The 13,709-nt window shown below is 52.4% G+C and overlaps 7 protein-coding genes across 7 annotated transcripts; 2 read left to right on the forward strand and 5 right to left on the reverse strand.

The window, feature by feature from the left end:
- Nucleotides 1-140: 140 nt before the first annotated feature.
- POX_g09189 (uncharacterized protein) lies at nt 141-348 on the reverse strand (the record flags this gene model as incomplete). The annotated part of the gene is made up of 2 exons (XM_050117948.1): nt 141-182; nt 226-348. The coding sequence occupies 2 exons, from the start codon at nt 346-348 to the stop codon at nt 141-143; spliced, it is 165 nt and encodes a 54-aa protein (XP_049966092.1).
- A 705-nt stretch (nt 349-1,053) lies between these two features.
- On the reverse strand, nt 1,054-3,396 carry POX_g09190 (tRNA (guanine(26)-N(2))-dimethyltransferase; the record flags this gene model as incomplete). The annotated part of the gene is made up of 1 exon (XM_050117949.1): nt 1,054-3,396. One exon carries the CDS (start codon nt 3,394-3,396, stop codon nt 1,054-1,056), a length of 2,343 nt encoding a protein of 780 aa, XP_049966093.1.
- Nucleotides 3,397-4,021: 625 nt separating this feature from the next.
- Nucleotides 4,022-5,142, reverse strand: POX_g09191 (uncharacterized protein; the record flags this gene model as incomplete). Its single annotated transcript, XM_050117950.1, has 2 exons — nt 4,022-4,812; nt 4,917-5,142. 2 exons carry the CDS (start codon nt 5,140-5,142, stop codon nt 4,022-4,024), a joined length of 1,017 nt encoding a protein of 338 aa, XP_049966094.1.
- A 579-nt stretch (nt 5,143-5,721) lies between these two features.
- On the forward strand, nt 5,722-6,584 carry POX_g09192 (uncharacterized protein; the record flags this gene model as incomplete). The annotated part of the gene is made up of 3 exons (XM_050117951.1): nt 5,722-5,730; nt 5,783-5,841; nt 5,885-6,584. 3 exons carry the CDS (start codon nt 5,722-5,724, stop codon nt 6,582-6,584), a joined length of 768 nt encoding a protein of 255 aa, XP_049966095.1.
- Nucleotides 6,585-7,190: 606 nt separating this feature from the next.
- Nucleotides 7,191-8,662, reverse strand: POX_g09193 (Pyruvate dehydrogenase E1 component subunit beta; the record flags this gene model as incomplete). Its single annotated transcript, XM_050117952.1, has 4 exons — nt 7,191-7,662; nt 7,775-8,061; nt 8,124-8,316; nt 8,412-8,662. The coding sequence occupies 4 exons, from the start codon at nt 8,660-8,662 to the stop codon at nt 7,191-7,193; spliced, it is 1,203 nt and encodes a 400-aa protein (XP_049966096.1).
- A 760-nt stretch (nt 8,663-9,422) lies between these two features.
- POX_g09194 (uncharacterized protein) lies at nt 9,423-11,335 on the forward strand (the record flags this gene model as incomplete). Its single annotated transcript, XM_050117953.1, has 3 exons — nt 9,423-9,583; nt 9,648-10,926; nt 10,976-11,335. The coding sequence occupies 3 exons, from the start codon at nt 9,423-9,425 to the stop codon at nt 11,333-11,335; spliced, it is 1,800 nt and encodes a 599-aa protein (XP_049966097.1).
- A 276-nt stretch (nt 11,336-11,611) lies between these two features.
- On the reverse strand, nt 11,612-12,987 carry POX_g09195 (Enoyl-[acyl-carrier-protein] reductase; the record flags this gene model as incomplete). Its single annotated transcript, XM_050117954.1, has 2 exons — nt 11,612-12,656; nt 12,755-12,987. 2 exons carry the CDS (start codon nt 12,985-12,987, stop codon nt 11,612-11,614), a joined length of 1,278 nt encoding a protein of 425 aa, XP_049966098.1.
- Nucleotides 12,988-13,709: the final 722 nt, after the last annotated feature.

Below are 13,709 nucleotides of genomic sequence, written 5' to 3' on the forward strand. Positions count from 1 at the left end.
GCTAAGAGTGTGTTTCAACTCTTGTTCGCTGAGAATGGATTACCGATATTCTTATGGTTCTTGTTCGATTATTGCGTTGGTACACTTGAATCAGAGTGGGTTCAAATTGACTCGTCTCAGCAATTTCATACTCAAGTCATTCAATCTGTAGCAAATGAGGTACTCGTGGAATATGCACTGAACTACATATACTGTACTTCTATGCGGAGACAGTAACTGTTGTACCTTTTCGAGTAATTGGATGTTCACCCGAGGATTCCAATCGCTCTTGGAAGAATCCATATATATTCCGTTTTCCACCTTGTTAACCTTGAAGACGTCCCATTTGAGTAGTTCATATATGTCCATGATGCTAATATATCTCTCTAAAGTTATCTGTGCCGTATGCCTACAAACGGATCGTCTACAGTATGTTGTTTTCAACTTGTCATATCTAACATAACTCCCCCTGTTTCTTGTAAACTCGGGCCTCAGTCTACCAGACGCAGCCCGGTTGGTCATGTACCAGGCCGTACTCTGCAGTGGTTAGGAACTGTGAATCAATTCTATTTACAACCTAGATAGGTACGAGCTTACTACTTGGTAGGTAGGTAGGTAGGTAGGTAGGGGGTACATCGATGGTGGACATGTCTGTCCAGTCTAGTAGAATGGATAGGTACTGCAAATGGATGTGGAAATTTACTCCTCAGCTCTCATGGATGGACTATATGGGTACTTTTATACTATACGCTAATATTGTATCTTAGTACACGGATGAGACCCAAAAGATGTGTCAAGCGGGTAAGTTGAATTGATGGGATATTTCTTTTATCAAACCTACGACATGTATAGTTACACTTAATTTTTTCCCCTTTCTTTCCCTTCTGCAGAAAGGGGGAAAAATGAAAAAAAAAAGGCAATCAGTGAAGATTGTGTTGCAAAAAAAAAAAAAAAAAGAAAAAGAAAACAGGTAAGCAGACACTAAACTTCCTATTCAAAAGTTCAATTTCTTTATAACCTCGACCCGCTTCAATATTTAGCCATCCCAGTATCAAACATATCAAATATCAAGCTTCAAGCATCGATTTCACCGCCACTTCGAATTTTTACAGCCGCGCGATTCAAAGGACCCCAATTCGCACGGGGATTAAGCTGATACCGCACAAGACGCTTCTTGGAATGAGCCGCCGAAGCTTCCCGGCCGAGAGCCGCGTCGAATTTGACTTCAAGCGTGCTGGGGTGTGTGGAGGGTTGGGTCGGGGTGGTTGAATTGGTGTTTTCCTCGACGGAAGTGGCTTCCTTCTTATTCTTCCTCTTCCCCTTTTCCTTTTCTTCCTCCAGCTCTTCCTCCTCCCGCTGCTGCTGCTGCTGCTGTGGTGGCGAGATAAATGATTGGCGAGATCCAGATCGATACAAAGAAGCCTCGACCTTGGTGACCAAATCAGTGATATCCCTTCCGGACTCGACTGCAGCAAGAAGGTCGTTCTTGAGCTGTGCAAGCCAGGGATCTTGACTCTGCCCATCGGTGGTGGTCATGGTGGTTGTGGTGCTCTTGCGCAGATTCTCCCGGCTCTTCGCCATGATAGCTGCACCGGCAGTCCCGGGCTTCAGAGAACTTTCCTTCACGGGAGAATGTTGACGGACCCACTCCCGCATGACTTCCCAGATCACGCTCCAGGGGGCATCCGTGCGGATCGAGTTGGGCTTTGCATGGCTGCGAGTCGAGCGATATCCGACGGAGCGCAGGGCGCCTCGGAACTCATCTTGTGGGACAGTCGAACAATGGAGAACTTTGGAGAGAGCGCTCAGGGAGAAGTAGAAGGGGTATGGCTCGTGGAGGGCCGGATTGACGCGGGGGATGATGGCTGGATAATCGGTCTGTTCCTGGGCTTGCTGGGATCCAGTCGAGTCTGTATTGGACGATTTAGGGGGTGGATTTTGGTGTTGGTTCTGGTTTGGCTGCTGAGCGCTGGGCTTTGTCAGAGCAGGACTCAAATCCAGGTCTTCTTCCATGGCGGTGGTCAGCATGCCCTCGATACGAGGGATTGTCTGATAGACCTCTGGGTCGAGTTTGGGCAGCGTGTCCAAAATACGCTGAATAAAGTGTGGGTTATGGAGTGGACCAGCCCACATGGGCCCTGCGAGATGCGTCTTGAAGCCGCAGTGCTCGCAGTAAGTGTTGGCCGTCGGACCCTGGGCCAACTTGAAGTGGTAGACAGGCCGGCCGTTGCGATCGAGCTTCTCTCGGGACGCGGCGAGAGGCTGAATGCTCCATGCGCCGCATCCGGAATCGCAGTTGTACACCACCATGGAGTTGCTTGCTGTGAACTTGACTTGAGCCGGGGAGCGAGTCACCCGCACAAAGACACGAGCGTAGAAGTCGATCGAGAGCGAGAGCAATGGCTCAATGGCGATACCATACTTGGCCGCCGACATGGCCAGACTGTTCAGAATCAAGCGCAGACCAGCCTCATGCGAATGCAGGCCCTTGACCGGATTCCCGCCGTAGAGGGAGAACGCCTTCTCCGCATACCCCGTGGAAGCCCAGACTCCAGCGTCTGTGCATGTAACACACAGGAGACCGCCATCCTTGACAGCCTGCAGGGCTGCATCCAGGAAGGGAGCCGCGGTGCCATAGGGATCCAAATCAATCACATCAAACTTGCGAGAGGGATCACCACAGGCGCGGTACATGTAGGCGCGGGCATCACCGAGGTTTGGCTGGATACGGTCCTCTAGTTTATTGTACGCGATGTTGGTCTTCATTGACTTGATGGCTGATTCAGAGAGGTCGTTGCCCACCACTTTGGTCACGACGGGCAATTCAGAGGCATATCGCAGAGCGCGCAGTCCGGTGGCGGAGAGAGCATCGAGAACGGTGAACTGGGACGGAAGAGTAGCGGGGGTGGAGGCGGCGGCAGTAGTGGTAGTGGTTGTGTCGGGCTTGGATTCCGAAGGTTCGGTTGGAGGCACAGATGTAGTTGTAGCAGTCTCTTCGCTCGTCGGCCGGGCGGCTGATTTGCCCTCCTTATCTCCTTCTCCCTTTCGAGCTGTTGCGTTTGAGGCCTTTTCGTTCGGTGAATCCTCGCGCTTGCGCTTCATTCCTTGGTTGGCACCGTTGTTCGAGGGGCGTCTCTTTGATTTCTGGTCCGCCTTTTGCCTTTTCACGTCGGCCACATGTTCACTGTATGCGCGAATAGCAAGCACACTCAGGTCTCGATTGAATTGTTGAATTGGGTTGTAAAATACAGATTGGCTCTCATCGCTGTCGGTGAGATCTCTCCGTGTGCCCTTGGACGCGGCCTCCTGGGCTCGGGGATTCAGAATGTGCGCTAATCCTTCTTTGATCACATTGTACTCGACACCGCCATGCTGCACCACCTTGCTGGGTCCTCCGTCGGGAGAAGTATCCATCATGGCTCTCGAGGTGCTGTTGAACAAGGCCCGTGGGGAACTTCGTAGTAGCGGGCGAGTAGATAGGCGCGAGCGTGGACAAGTGCGAATGCGAAAAGCAAATGGCAGATCAATGGCGCATTTCGGAATGTGGATGAACAAGAAGAGGTGAGCCCGTGGGTTCATGGACTCATTCCCAGGGTGCAAAGACCAATGCGACGTCGATTTCTATCTGTGTGGCACGTCGGGTGGTTTCGTCGATAAATTTGCGCGCCGCTGAGGAAAAAAGAGTCTCCGCACGGACCATGTGACTGGTGTTTGAGCTTCTCCAACAAGAAGTGATTGGTCTTGGTCGCGATGAAGATTCGACCATTGTTGCTCCTCAAATGGAGACGAGAATCCGGAAATGGTAGCTTAAGCTGATAGTTGCCGATCTTGTTTTGGAAAGAAAAGCGTATAATGTAAGGTGTATTAGAAATTAAGTCATAATGCAGCCAATGTACTAAACTGTAGTCTGATATTTGCACATCCCGTCATTCGTCGTGAGCCATCAAGATCGTCAATGCTCTCCCATCAAATAGCTGTTAGCAGCCGAACCGATCAATCCACGACATCCCTCGTAAATTCTATGATCGTATTTCGGCACAGCTTACAGCCACTCTCCAATGACGGGCACATGGCTGTATAACTGATCCCATCCCTGAGCCTCCCAACCTGCTCCTCGACCAGCGCGCCCGATGATCCCCAGACCACCTGCTAACCAAACCGCCGCTCCCATCGCCGCCACACCATTGACCACCCACCACATCTTGCGCTGACGCTTGACCCGATCCTGGTTCTCCGGCTGACCCAAGTACCCTTCCAACGAGCCCTTGGATGCCATACCTCTCTCCTTCCTCGCCGTGGTCACTCTCCATCCCATCCAAGTAGCCCAGCCTCCGACAAAGTGCCAGACACTCGCCGTCACGAAGACCACGTAGAAGAGATTCCAGAACACCGGGCTGCGCGCAATACCATGCGCCACATAGCCCAGTCCCACTCCGGAACTCCCGCCGTCCACCACGCAGGGCGTCACGCGATTCACCACGGCATGAAGACCGACCAGCGGGGCAATCAGATATCCCAATCTCGCCTGGGTCGAGACCTTGGGCCAGAATGAAAGCAGATGACGCTGGGCGCGGGTCTCTGCACCGTAGAGACGAGCACGACGCGCGCCACGGATATTTCTCAGGGCAATACCGGACGCGATGTGCGCGAAAATGGGTACGGTGAGAACGAGATGTTCCAGTCCGGGGGCTTGATAGACGGGTCGTGTGAGGAGCAGGTAAGGCTCGCTAGCGGGCACGGAGCGAGTGATAAGTGGGATGATCGAGGTATTGACAATGTGAAGGACGAGGAAAGCCGAGGGTGGGTAGGTTGAGTACTTCTGAATGCCGGAGACTGAACGGGGTTTTCACTTCTGGTTAGATCAAAAGTCGAGGGATTGGAAGAGACGAACGCCATGAGAGTGACACTCGACCAGGATGAACAAACAGCACACGTACGTAATGCATCCCAGCGGTACGCGCGCAATCCTAAACTCGGTGCCGATACGCCGCAGACTCGCGAGGGCTTTTCCTCGACCGGTGGTGGAAAGTAATCGCCATTTTCGAGAGATTCGAGCTCTGGCGTGGAGAGGTAATCTTCCATCACGGGAGACGGTTCCAGCTCCCGCATGGAGAGGATGGACTTGGCGTCAACATCCTGTGGTTTGGCGTCTGGAGCCAGCATCTTGAGGGAGAACACAAGGTCTAATGGTAGAAAGATACCACGGAGAGAAGAAAAGGAAAAAGACAAGAGATCTCAGAATCTACTGAGCCTCATGACAGGCGGTGAATTGTTGGGGAAAAGAAAACCGGATCCGAAAGAAAAAAAAAAGGAAAATAATCCAAGACGAGCAGAGAGCCTTGCAAGTTGGCGCCGCCACAAACAAATCCAAGAATCACCGAAGCACTCAACGAGAAGCAGTAGACCTATTACCCAAGAGAGGTTCACCAAAGCTCGTTTCTTTGTATCTTGAGCTTGCTTCATACTCTCTTTTTTATCTTTTGACACAGCCAAACTTCACTCTCCTCAACTCTTTGCTCCCAACCTAATCCCTCTTCTCATCCCGCAATTATCTCCGGAACTTCTGACTGGACGCAACCACAGCAGATCGTCATTTGCAAGCTCCACCGAGCACCAGCCCGCAAAAAGACCCCGACGTCAGTTTTGGAGACTCAAGGACCATACCGCGTCACTTCGCTTGAAACATTGAAACGGAATTCTCGCTTTTGCCTCTCTCTCTCTCCCTTCGAAAACTTTTACATCATGGCACCGGTACGCTTAAACAATCTATACCTCTTCGTCCGCTAGGTGAAAACGGAGAAAGCATGAGCCAAAACTAAACGCAATTCTCGCCAGCGAGCCTTTACCAATCCCGCACCCAAGGTAGGTGTGCATGCGCAATACGCACGTGAGGCACAACTTGCAGCTTCATCGACTCACCATCTCCTCCACTCTGCTTCCAGACCGAATCCGCTCGCTCTGCTCTGAGCGCATTCACCTGCACCCTCTGCAACAAGTCCTACTCGCGCCACCCCGAATACGAAGCTCACATCGGCTCTTACGACCACCAACATCGCAAGCGCCTTCAAGATCTAAAACAGCTCTCCCGTGACCCCAACGCCGCCGAAAAGGCCCGGCGGGCAGAACGTCGCGCCGATGCCGAAGCTGGGCTGAAAGTCCTGGATACGACGCCCAGCTCCACGGCGTCTGCAAGCGCTGCTGCGATAGGGAAAACGACGAAGCCTGGCGGTAGTGGAGGCGGCGGAGGCGGTTTCAAAAAGGGCGGATTTAAAAGCTCGTTTGCAACGGTCAAGGGTCCTTCGGCGCCAGTGAAGAAGAATGTCTTGGGGGATGAGGATGAGGAAGAAGGTGACGGGAGTGGGAAGAATGGGGTCAAAGGCGAGGAGACGATGGACACGGTGCAAAAAGATCGAGAGTTAGAATCTCGGCGCAGTGGGGATCTACAGGGCAAAGTACGTGGTGTCGAGGGGGAAGAGCGAGAGAGTGACACGGACGAGGAATATGCGCGAGATCGAGAAGGAGGAGGATATTATGACCCACGACGGCCGACGGGGTGCCATACTGGTTGTCCTAGTCGGGCAATTGGTGTCCAACCATCGTCGTGATGGACGAGAGTCTTTCGAGAGGGAACAATGAGTGAAAACTCACAGGCCGGGAGAAAGAAAGAGAGAGGGAGATGAACGATGGTGGGCATGAATATCAATGGAGCAATGGAGTTCACTTTCCATGGGGTACAGGTCGGCGTTATCGGTTTCTTTCTTTTGCCATGATGATATCTTTTTCGCACACCATCAAGCCTAAATCCGTCGTCTTTGCAAGGTACACCATTGACCGCTTCAAGGTCTATGGTACTGGGAATACAGGTCTATCTTACGCTTGCAAGACACACTCATCGAACCCAGATCAAGGAAGATAATCGTACACTATTTTCAAATCTGTCTAGGCAGAAATCGAAAAAGAACAAATAAAAAAGGGAGTTCCAAGGCGGGCAAATAGTGACATGATTGGGGGGGGGGAGGAGACGATCATATGGTCGAGAAGATTGGGAAGGGGGCGGGAGAGAGAGAGAGAGAGAGAGATACGGCCAAGGAAATGAAATATGTCGTAGATGCCGGGTGAAAGAAAAAGAAGACAGACAAGATGGGAGAAAAGGTACTAGACACACAAAAGGGTTTTATTACGCCACGCTCACTTGCGCTCCGAAAAGAACTTTAAACCCGCAGCAGCTTAGCGGCCTGGGTGACAATGGTGTCCTCCTGGGGGAAGGACATGTTCTCGAGACCAAGAGCGTAGGGGGTGGGAACCTCGGCACCGGTGACACGGACAGCCGGGGCAGTCAGGTAGTCGAAACCGTACTCCATGGACAGAGCAAGGATCTCGGAGGCGACACCAAACATGGGGTAGCCAGACTCAACCACCATCAGGCGGCCGGTCTTCTTCAGAGAGGCAATGATGGTCTCAACGTCGAGGGGCTTGATGGAGCGCAAGTTGATGACCTCGGCGTCAACACCGTACTTCTGCTTCAACTCGGCGGCGGCAGTCAGAGACTGGCCGACACAGCGAGAGAGAGAGACAATGGTCAAATCCTTTCCGGCGCGCTCAATCTTGGCCTTGCCGATGGGCAGGACGAAGTCGTTCTTCTGGGCGGCCTCGCTCATGGGGAAAGCCTGACCGTACATAAGCCTGTTCGTAGGAGAAGGGCAAAAAGCAATGGTCAGCCATCTCTGCACCATCCATATAGTTTCACACTTGGTGATTGGGGGCATTGGGTGGGCGGAATAATTGAAAAACTCACTCGTTCTCCAGAACCACAACAGGGTTGGGGTCACGGATAGCGGCCTTCAGCAGACCCTTGGCATCCTCGGAGCTCCAAGGGGAGACGACCTTGAGACCGGGAATGGAGCCGTACCAGGCAGAGTAGTCCTGGGAGTGCTGAGCGGCGACACCGGCGGCGAAACCGTTGGGACCACGGAAGGTAATGTTGCAAGGCTGGATACCACCGGACATGTAGTGAGTCTTGGCGGCGGAGTTGATGATCTGATCAATGGACTGCATGGCAAAGTTGAAGGTCATGAACTCGCACTAAATCGGTTGGAAAGATAAGAAGTTAGCCTATCGAAACTTTGGCACTGCATGACTTTTACTCCCAAATCGCCGCGTCTCGGTGTGCTGTCGGGTTCGCCATTGCTCTCGCTCTCCGGAAAAATACTCACAATGGGGTGCAGACCAGCCAGGGCAGCACCAACAGCGAGACCGGTGAAACCGGCCTCGGTGATGGGAGTGTCGATAACCCGCTTGGGACCAAAGCGGTCCAACAGGCCTCGCGTAACCTTATAACTGCAGATCGAAACTAGATCAGCATGCGATCTTCACTCAAGTCTTCTTTGCTCATGCCTCGTTGCCTTCCAACAGCGAATCAAAGGGTTCCTTACGCTCCATTGTACTGTGCGACCTCCTCACCGAGAATGAAGGTCTTCTCGTTGCCCTCGAGCTCTTCGGCGAGCGCCTCGTTCAAAGCATCACGGACAGTGACCTCCTTGACACCACCCTCGGTGGCGTAGCTGCGAGTACGCAGAGCAGCCTGAGCGCAGACGGAGGGAGCAAAGGCCGGACGCTTGGCAAAGGTCGACAGGCGCGAAGACAGCAGCCGGGAAGCTGGGCGGAAAAGTCGAGGAGCGGCCATGGCGGGGAATCAAGGTAAAAGGAATTAGGAAAAGGATACAAAGAAAGCAGAAAAGGAGTAATGAAAAGGGTCTATACGGTCAGAAAGAAGCCGCACAGAGTCAATTGAAGACCACGAGACCAGAAGACCGAAAAGGCGTCGTTGGAGAAAGGGAAGGGAACCCGCGCATGAATCTTTGAGATGCAAATCCGAAGATGTTGGGCGCTGAGTCAGCAGAAGTGCTCATCAATCTCACCGGCCGCTACTTCGGTAATCGTACAGTATCGCAGAGCCAGTCAAAGTTACCCGCAGATGTCGCTGTCTGTTTTTGTTCCTGTAAAGTTGGCACCAACGAATGCACGAACTTACAATACCTTTGTAACAATACAAACTCCCATCACAGAGTCACCTGATTGTAAGCTTCTTTTGATCCAATTACTGCTCGGTACCTCACATGACTCCGCAGGAGGCCGCCGGATAGGTCCAGTTGAGGTATTGGGTACTGAGATTGACTAAGGCTCCTTCCCTAGTTCCATGTACTCCGTCCTTATCTTGTCTTCCGATAGAGCTCTCGGCGGCCGGCGCATATCACGGGAACCTTGAGGGCTGCCCAGCTCATTCTGGTCACCCAGTAGCTTGTCTGCTGCTCACAATTCCACATATTTCCACTGAACTCTCCCATCACTATAGCATACCTGTTATCACCCCAAATATTACCACCCCTAGGTTGAATGATCCTTCAAACTGGGACACATTCTCTTCTTCCCAGCTACACACCAGGATGCGGTTCTCGGTGTTGCCCTGGCTTGTCCCGTCGGCGCTCGCCGCTCAACCCTCCGCACCGGCCCCCATCTCCGCTCCTCTGCGTGAGCTCCAATTCGGGCAACTCAACTTCCTCCATACGACAGACACCCACGGATGGCTAGCCGGTCATCTACAGGAGTAAGCTGTGTCAGAGAGCCTTCTCCCTTCGATGGAGCGTGCGTAACTGATCCACCCGTCGCAGGCCATCGTATTCGGCGGACTGGGGTGACTATATCTCATTTGCGGAGCGCATTCGAGAAAAAGTAGAAGGGAATGGACAAGACCTACTCGTTGTTGACACGGGTGACCGGGTAGAAGGCAACGGTCTCTATGATTCCTCCGAGCCCAAGGGTGTCTATCTTTCAGAGATACTCCGTCATCAACATATCGACGTGATCACCTCGGGCAATCACGAACTGTACAAACAGAACACCTCCGAGTCCGAGTTCTTGCATACTGTGCCCGATTTTCGAGGCAAATATCTTGCCTCGAATATTGATATCCACCATCCTGAAACCGGCGAGCTCGTTCCATTGGCCCAGCGCTATCGAAAGTTCACCACTAAAGTACAGGGCATCCGGATCGTAGCATTTGGCTTTCTCTTCGACTTTACCGGTAACTACAATAACACGGTGGTTCAGCGTGTGGAGGAGACTATCAAAGAAGAGTGGTTCCAAGAAGCCATTCGGGACCCAGAAGTTGACCTCTTCCTCGTGGCGGGCCATGTCCCCGCTCACTCAACAGAGTGGCAGGCCGTATTCGAAGAGATTCGCCGGACTCGCTGGGACACGCCTATCCAATTCTTCAGTGGCCATCAGCATATCCGGGACTATGCCAAGTACGACTCGCAAGCTGTCGCACTGGCAAGCGGCCGGTTCATGGAAACCATCGGGTTCATGTCGATTGATGGACTTGCGACCAGTAAAGGACTGCGCAAAAAGTCCCAGGTGAGCTTCAAGCGCCGCTATATCGACAACAATCTCTTCTCGTTCTACCACCACACGGGGTTGAATGGGACAAACTTCCACACCAACAAGGGCCGCAAAGTCTCTGAGCAGATCAACAAGTCACGAACCACCCTTGGGCTTGATCAGGTGCACGCATGTGCTCCCAAGGACCTGTGGATGTCACGGGTTCCATATCCCCACCCGGACAGTGTTTATACCTGGCTGGAAAGCGAAGTCCTTGCTGAAACCCTGAAACATGAGACACCGACCGAGAATCCCTCTGTGGCCATTTTGAACTCGGGAGCGATCCGCTTCGACATCTTCAAGGGCGCCTTTACCCAAGATACCATGTGGTCCATTTCCCCCTTCACGAATGGTTTCCGCTACGTCAAGGACGTCCCATTCCAAAATGTGCAACTCATCATGGAGGTGTTGAACAAGCAGGCTAAAGTTTTGTCTAGCCTCCAAGTGACCTCTGAGCCCTCCCTGTTGCCCTTGGCTTCTCCTGATCAAGTAGCCCGGCCTGAGGAACTTGTTTATGACAATGACGGGCTCTTTGAACAGGGTATTCTGTTCAAGAAAGGTGACCCCCGCCAGGCACCTCTGGCACCCTCCACCCTCCGACTTTGGCGGCGATCTTCTACCTGGGTACACCACCAAGGACGACGGCGGTGAGGATGGAGACGATACCATCCATGCGCCGATTTCTTTCTATAAAATTCCGAATTGCATTCAAGCCATGGTCTCCGCAAACAAGACAGATGTGCCGGAGAAGGTGGATCTAATCTATATCGAGTTTGTCCAGCCGTACTTGGCGCTGGCTGCCAAGTTTGCCGGACTAGACGTGGATTTTGTCAAGGAGAGCGCGGTGTATATGCCAGACACTACTCTCACGGATCTCATTCTGAAGTGGGTGAAGAAGCACTGGAAATGTGAGTCTTAGATGGCCAGTGCTCGTTTTCTTTTTCGCTCTCTGTGCATTTTGCATACCTTTATTGATAGTTCTGGGTCTACTTGGTGTGTTCCAAACGAAGACACGTTTTGTAAGCTTTGAGAAAGCCTTTTCTTTTTACTCTTGCAAGTTGGAGAGAGAGAGAGAGAGAGAGAGAGAGAGCGCGTAGATCGAGCCAGGCATTGCCCGCGTATATTTGAACCACCAAAGACAATATGATACACTAGAAATCTCATGATCTTCTCAATAGTGATTGTGTCACCACGCCTACTCATCCCCGCCGGTGAATGTAAACACCCCCTTGCCACTCCGGTATCCCCCCAGAGTGCCCTGGACGGCCTCGGCCAGCTGTGGTCCCTCCAAGTTCCACTTCCATTCAACCTTGTCCACGGGGATGTCCTTGAATCGGCCAGATCGCGTCATCTGCAGGACATCATTGATCGTATTCTCCTTGAGCACCGGGTTCTTGTCGCCCCACCGGCTGACCCAGAACCCATCGAACGAGAGATTCTTGAAGATCAACAGCCCCGACGGCAAAGCCACCGGCTGCTTAGACATAGCTCCATAAGTGACCATATGTGAGTCCGGTGCCAGTGTCTTGGCCATCGCCGTGGCGTTCTTGCCCCCGACGCAGTTCAGTGCCAGCCGAATCGGTTCCCGGCCCTGCCGCGTCAGTTCGGCAACCGTATCCTTGAACCCGCTCGTCATCATCTCTCCTTCGGTAACCACCGCGGTAGCACCCAGCTCCTTGAGCTCCTTCTTCAGGGCCTCGGTCTCTTCATGCGTTTTCCGTTCCCGAACCACATTCAGCGACTTGATCCCCCACTCGCGACACAATTGAATCGCCGCGCGGCCAACGCCGCTATTTGCCCCATTCTGAATCATCCACTCCTCTCCGGCGCGCATCCAGTCCCATTCACAGAAGTCGCGAATCATTCGGTACGCCGTCACCGGGTTCACGCTGACTGTACCGACCTGCAACGGCGTCAGACCGTCCTTGTTCTCGATGCGGATGAGCTGAGACTCGTCAAGTTGCGCATGCGTGCGCCAGGTACCCAGTCCCGTGCGTCGCATAATCACCCAATCTCCCTTAGTCAGTGTTTTCACGTTCGCTCCGGTAGCAATCACCTCGAATGCGCCTTCGTTTCCGCCGACGGCAGATGGCTCAGCGGTACCGAGCAGAGTCTGAAACGGTGGTTTACTGGGGTAGACGCCTTGGATCTGGTTGACGTCTGCGGGGTTCATGGGCGCGGTCAAGAGGCGTAGGTTCACCTGGGTACCATGAGGAGCGGAGATGGAGTGTTTGTGAAGACTGTGAATGTGATTCCAGAGAGATTTCTTCGAGTGAGCAAACAGGTGCTTTGTTTGAGACGGGAATGGAATTGGATTTCTCAAATTGCTTTTTCTTACCTCAGAACATCCTTTGGCTCGCCATACTTTGAATACACTAGAGCTTTCGCTTGTGTGTAGCCATACATGGAAATACATCGACGACTCTGGGAGGGAACAAATGCGCCGGGGCTGCAGCCGGTCGTTTGGCTGGGAGCGAGAGCTCTCCCAGCTGCGGCGAGGCTGCCGCGCCCGGCAGCGCCGAGGGAGCGCGTAGTCTGAGTAGACACTCTCATCGCGCTACGTGACAGCATTGTGTGATCCTGGAAAATCTGGGGATGTAAGAGAAAAAAGTCTCAACGAGGAGAAAAAAATGCGGAGGTGGCTGAGAAGGTGATCCGGTGGGAAAGGAACTGTGAGTGTCGGATGACGTCTTGGGGTTCTCGGAGTTGAGGAGTTCGGGCCGAAGGAACAATCTGTTGACTTGGACGAGCATAGCTGAGAACCTGATCTGAACCGTACAGTGTGTTTGCTGCATTATTGTCATGCTAGAGTCTTTTAAATCACACTCGTGTGTAGGCTTGAGGGATGTCTTTTTTCATTTGGTGTCAAATTTCTCAGTGACTTGAATAGATGGTGGGTTGTGTGAATTTCATCGGCATAATTGGACCATTCCAGTACACACGGTAACTGTCCAAAAATATAGTTACGCTCCGGTGTCCCAAGGCACAAACATGTGTGACAACACCGGGCTGGGAGTCATCAACTAAATTCATTTGGTTTTTTGTACATAAAAATACTAGCTACTAAATTCCATTGGGGTTGGAAAATCGGACATACTCACATGAAATGGAGAGAGGAGTCCAGCTAAAGGCATCGAGATCATTCCAAGACTGAGCTCACAGTGCCTGCTTACCGCAGGGACCAGAAAAGCCCTAATACAATATGCATACGTAGCCATATCATCGTTCGAGTTGGTAGCCACTCTCAATCTTTGACATTGGATTCAATCATTCTGGTACCCAAGAACACACAC

Source organism: Penicillium oxalicum, chromosome VII, assembly GCF_001723175.1.
Source record: "Penicillium oxalicum strain HP7-1 chromosome VII, whole genome shotgun sequence".
NCBI lineage: Eukaryota > Fungi > Ascomycota > Eurotiomycetes > Eurotiales > Aspergillaceae > Penicillium > Penicillium oxalicum.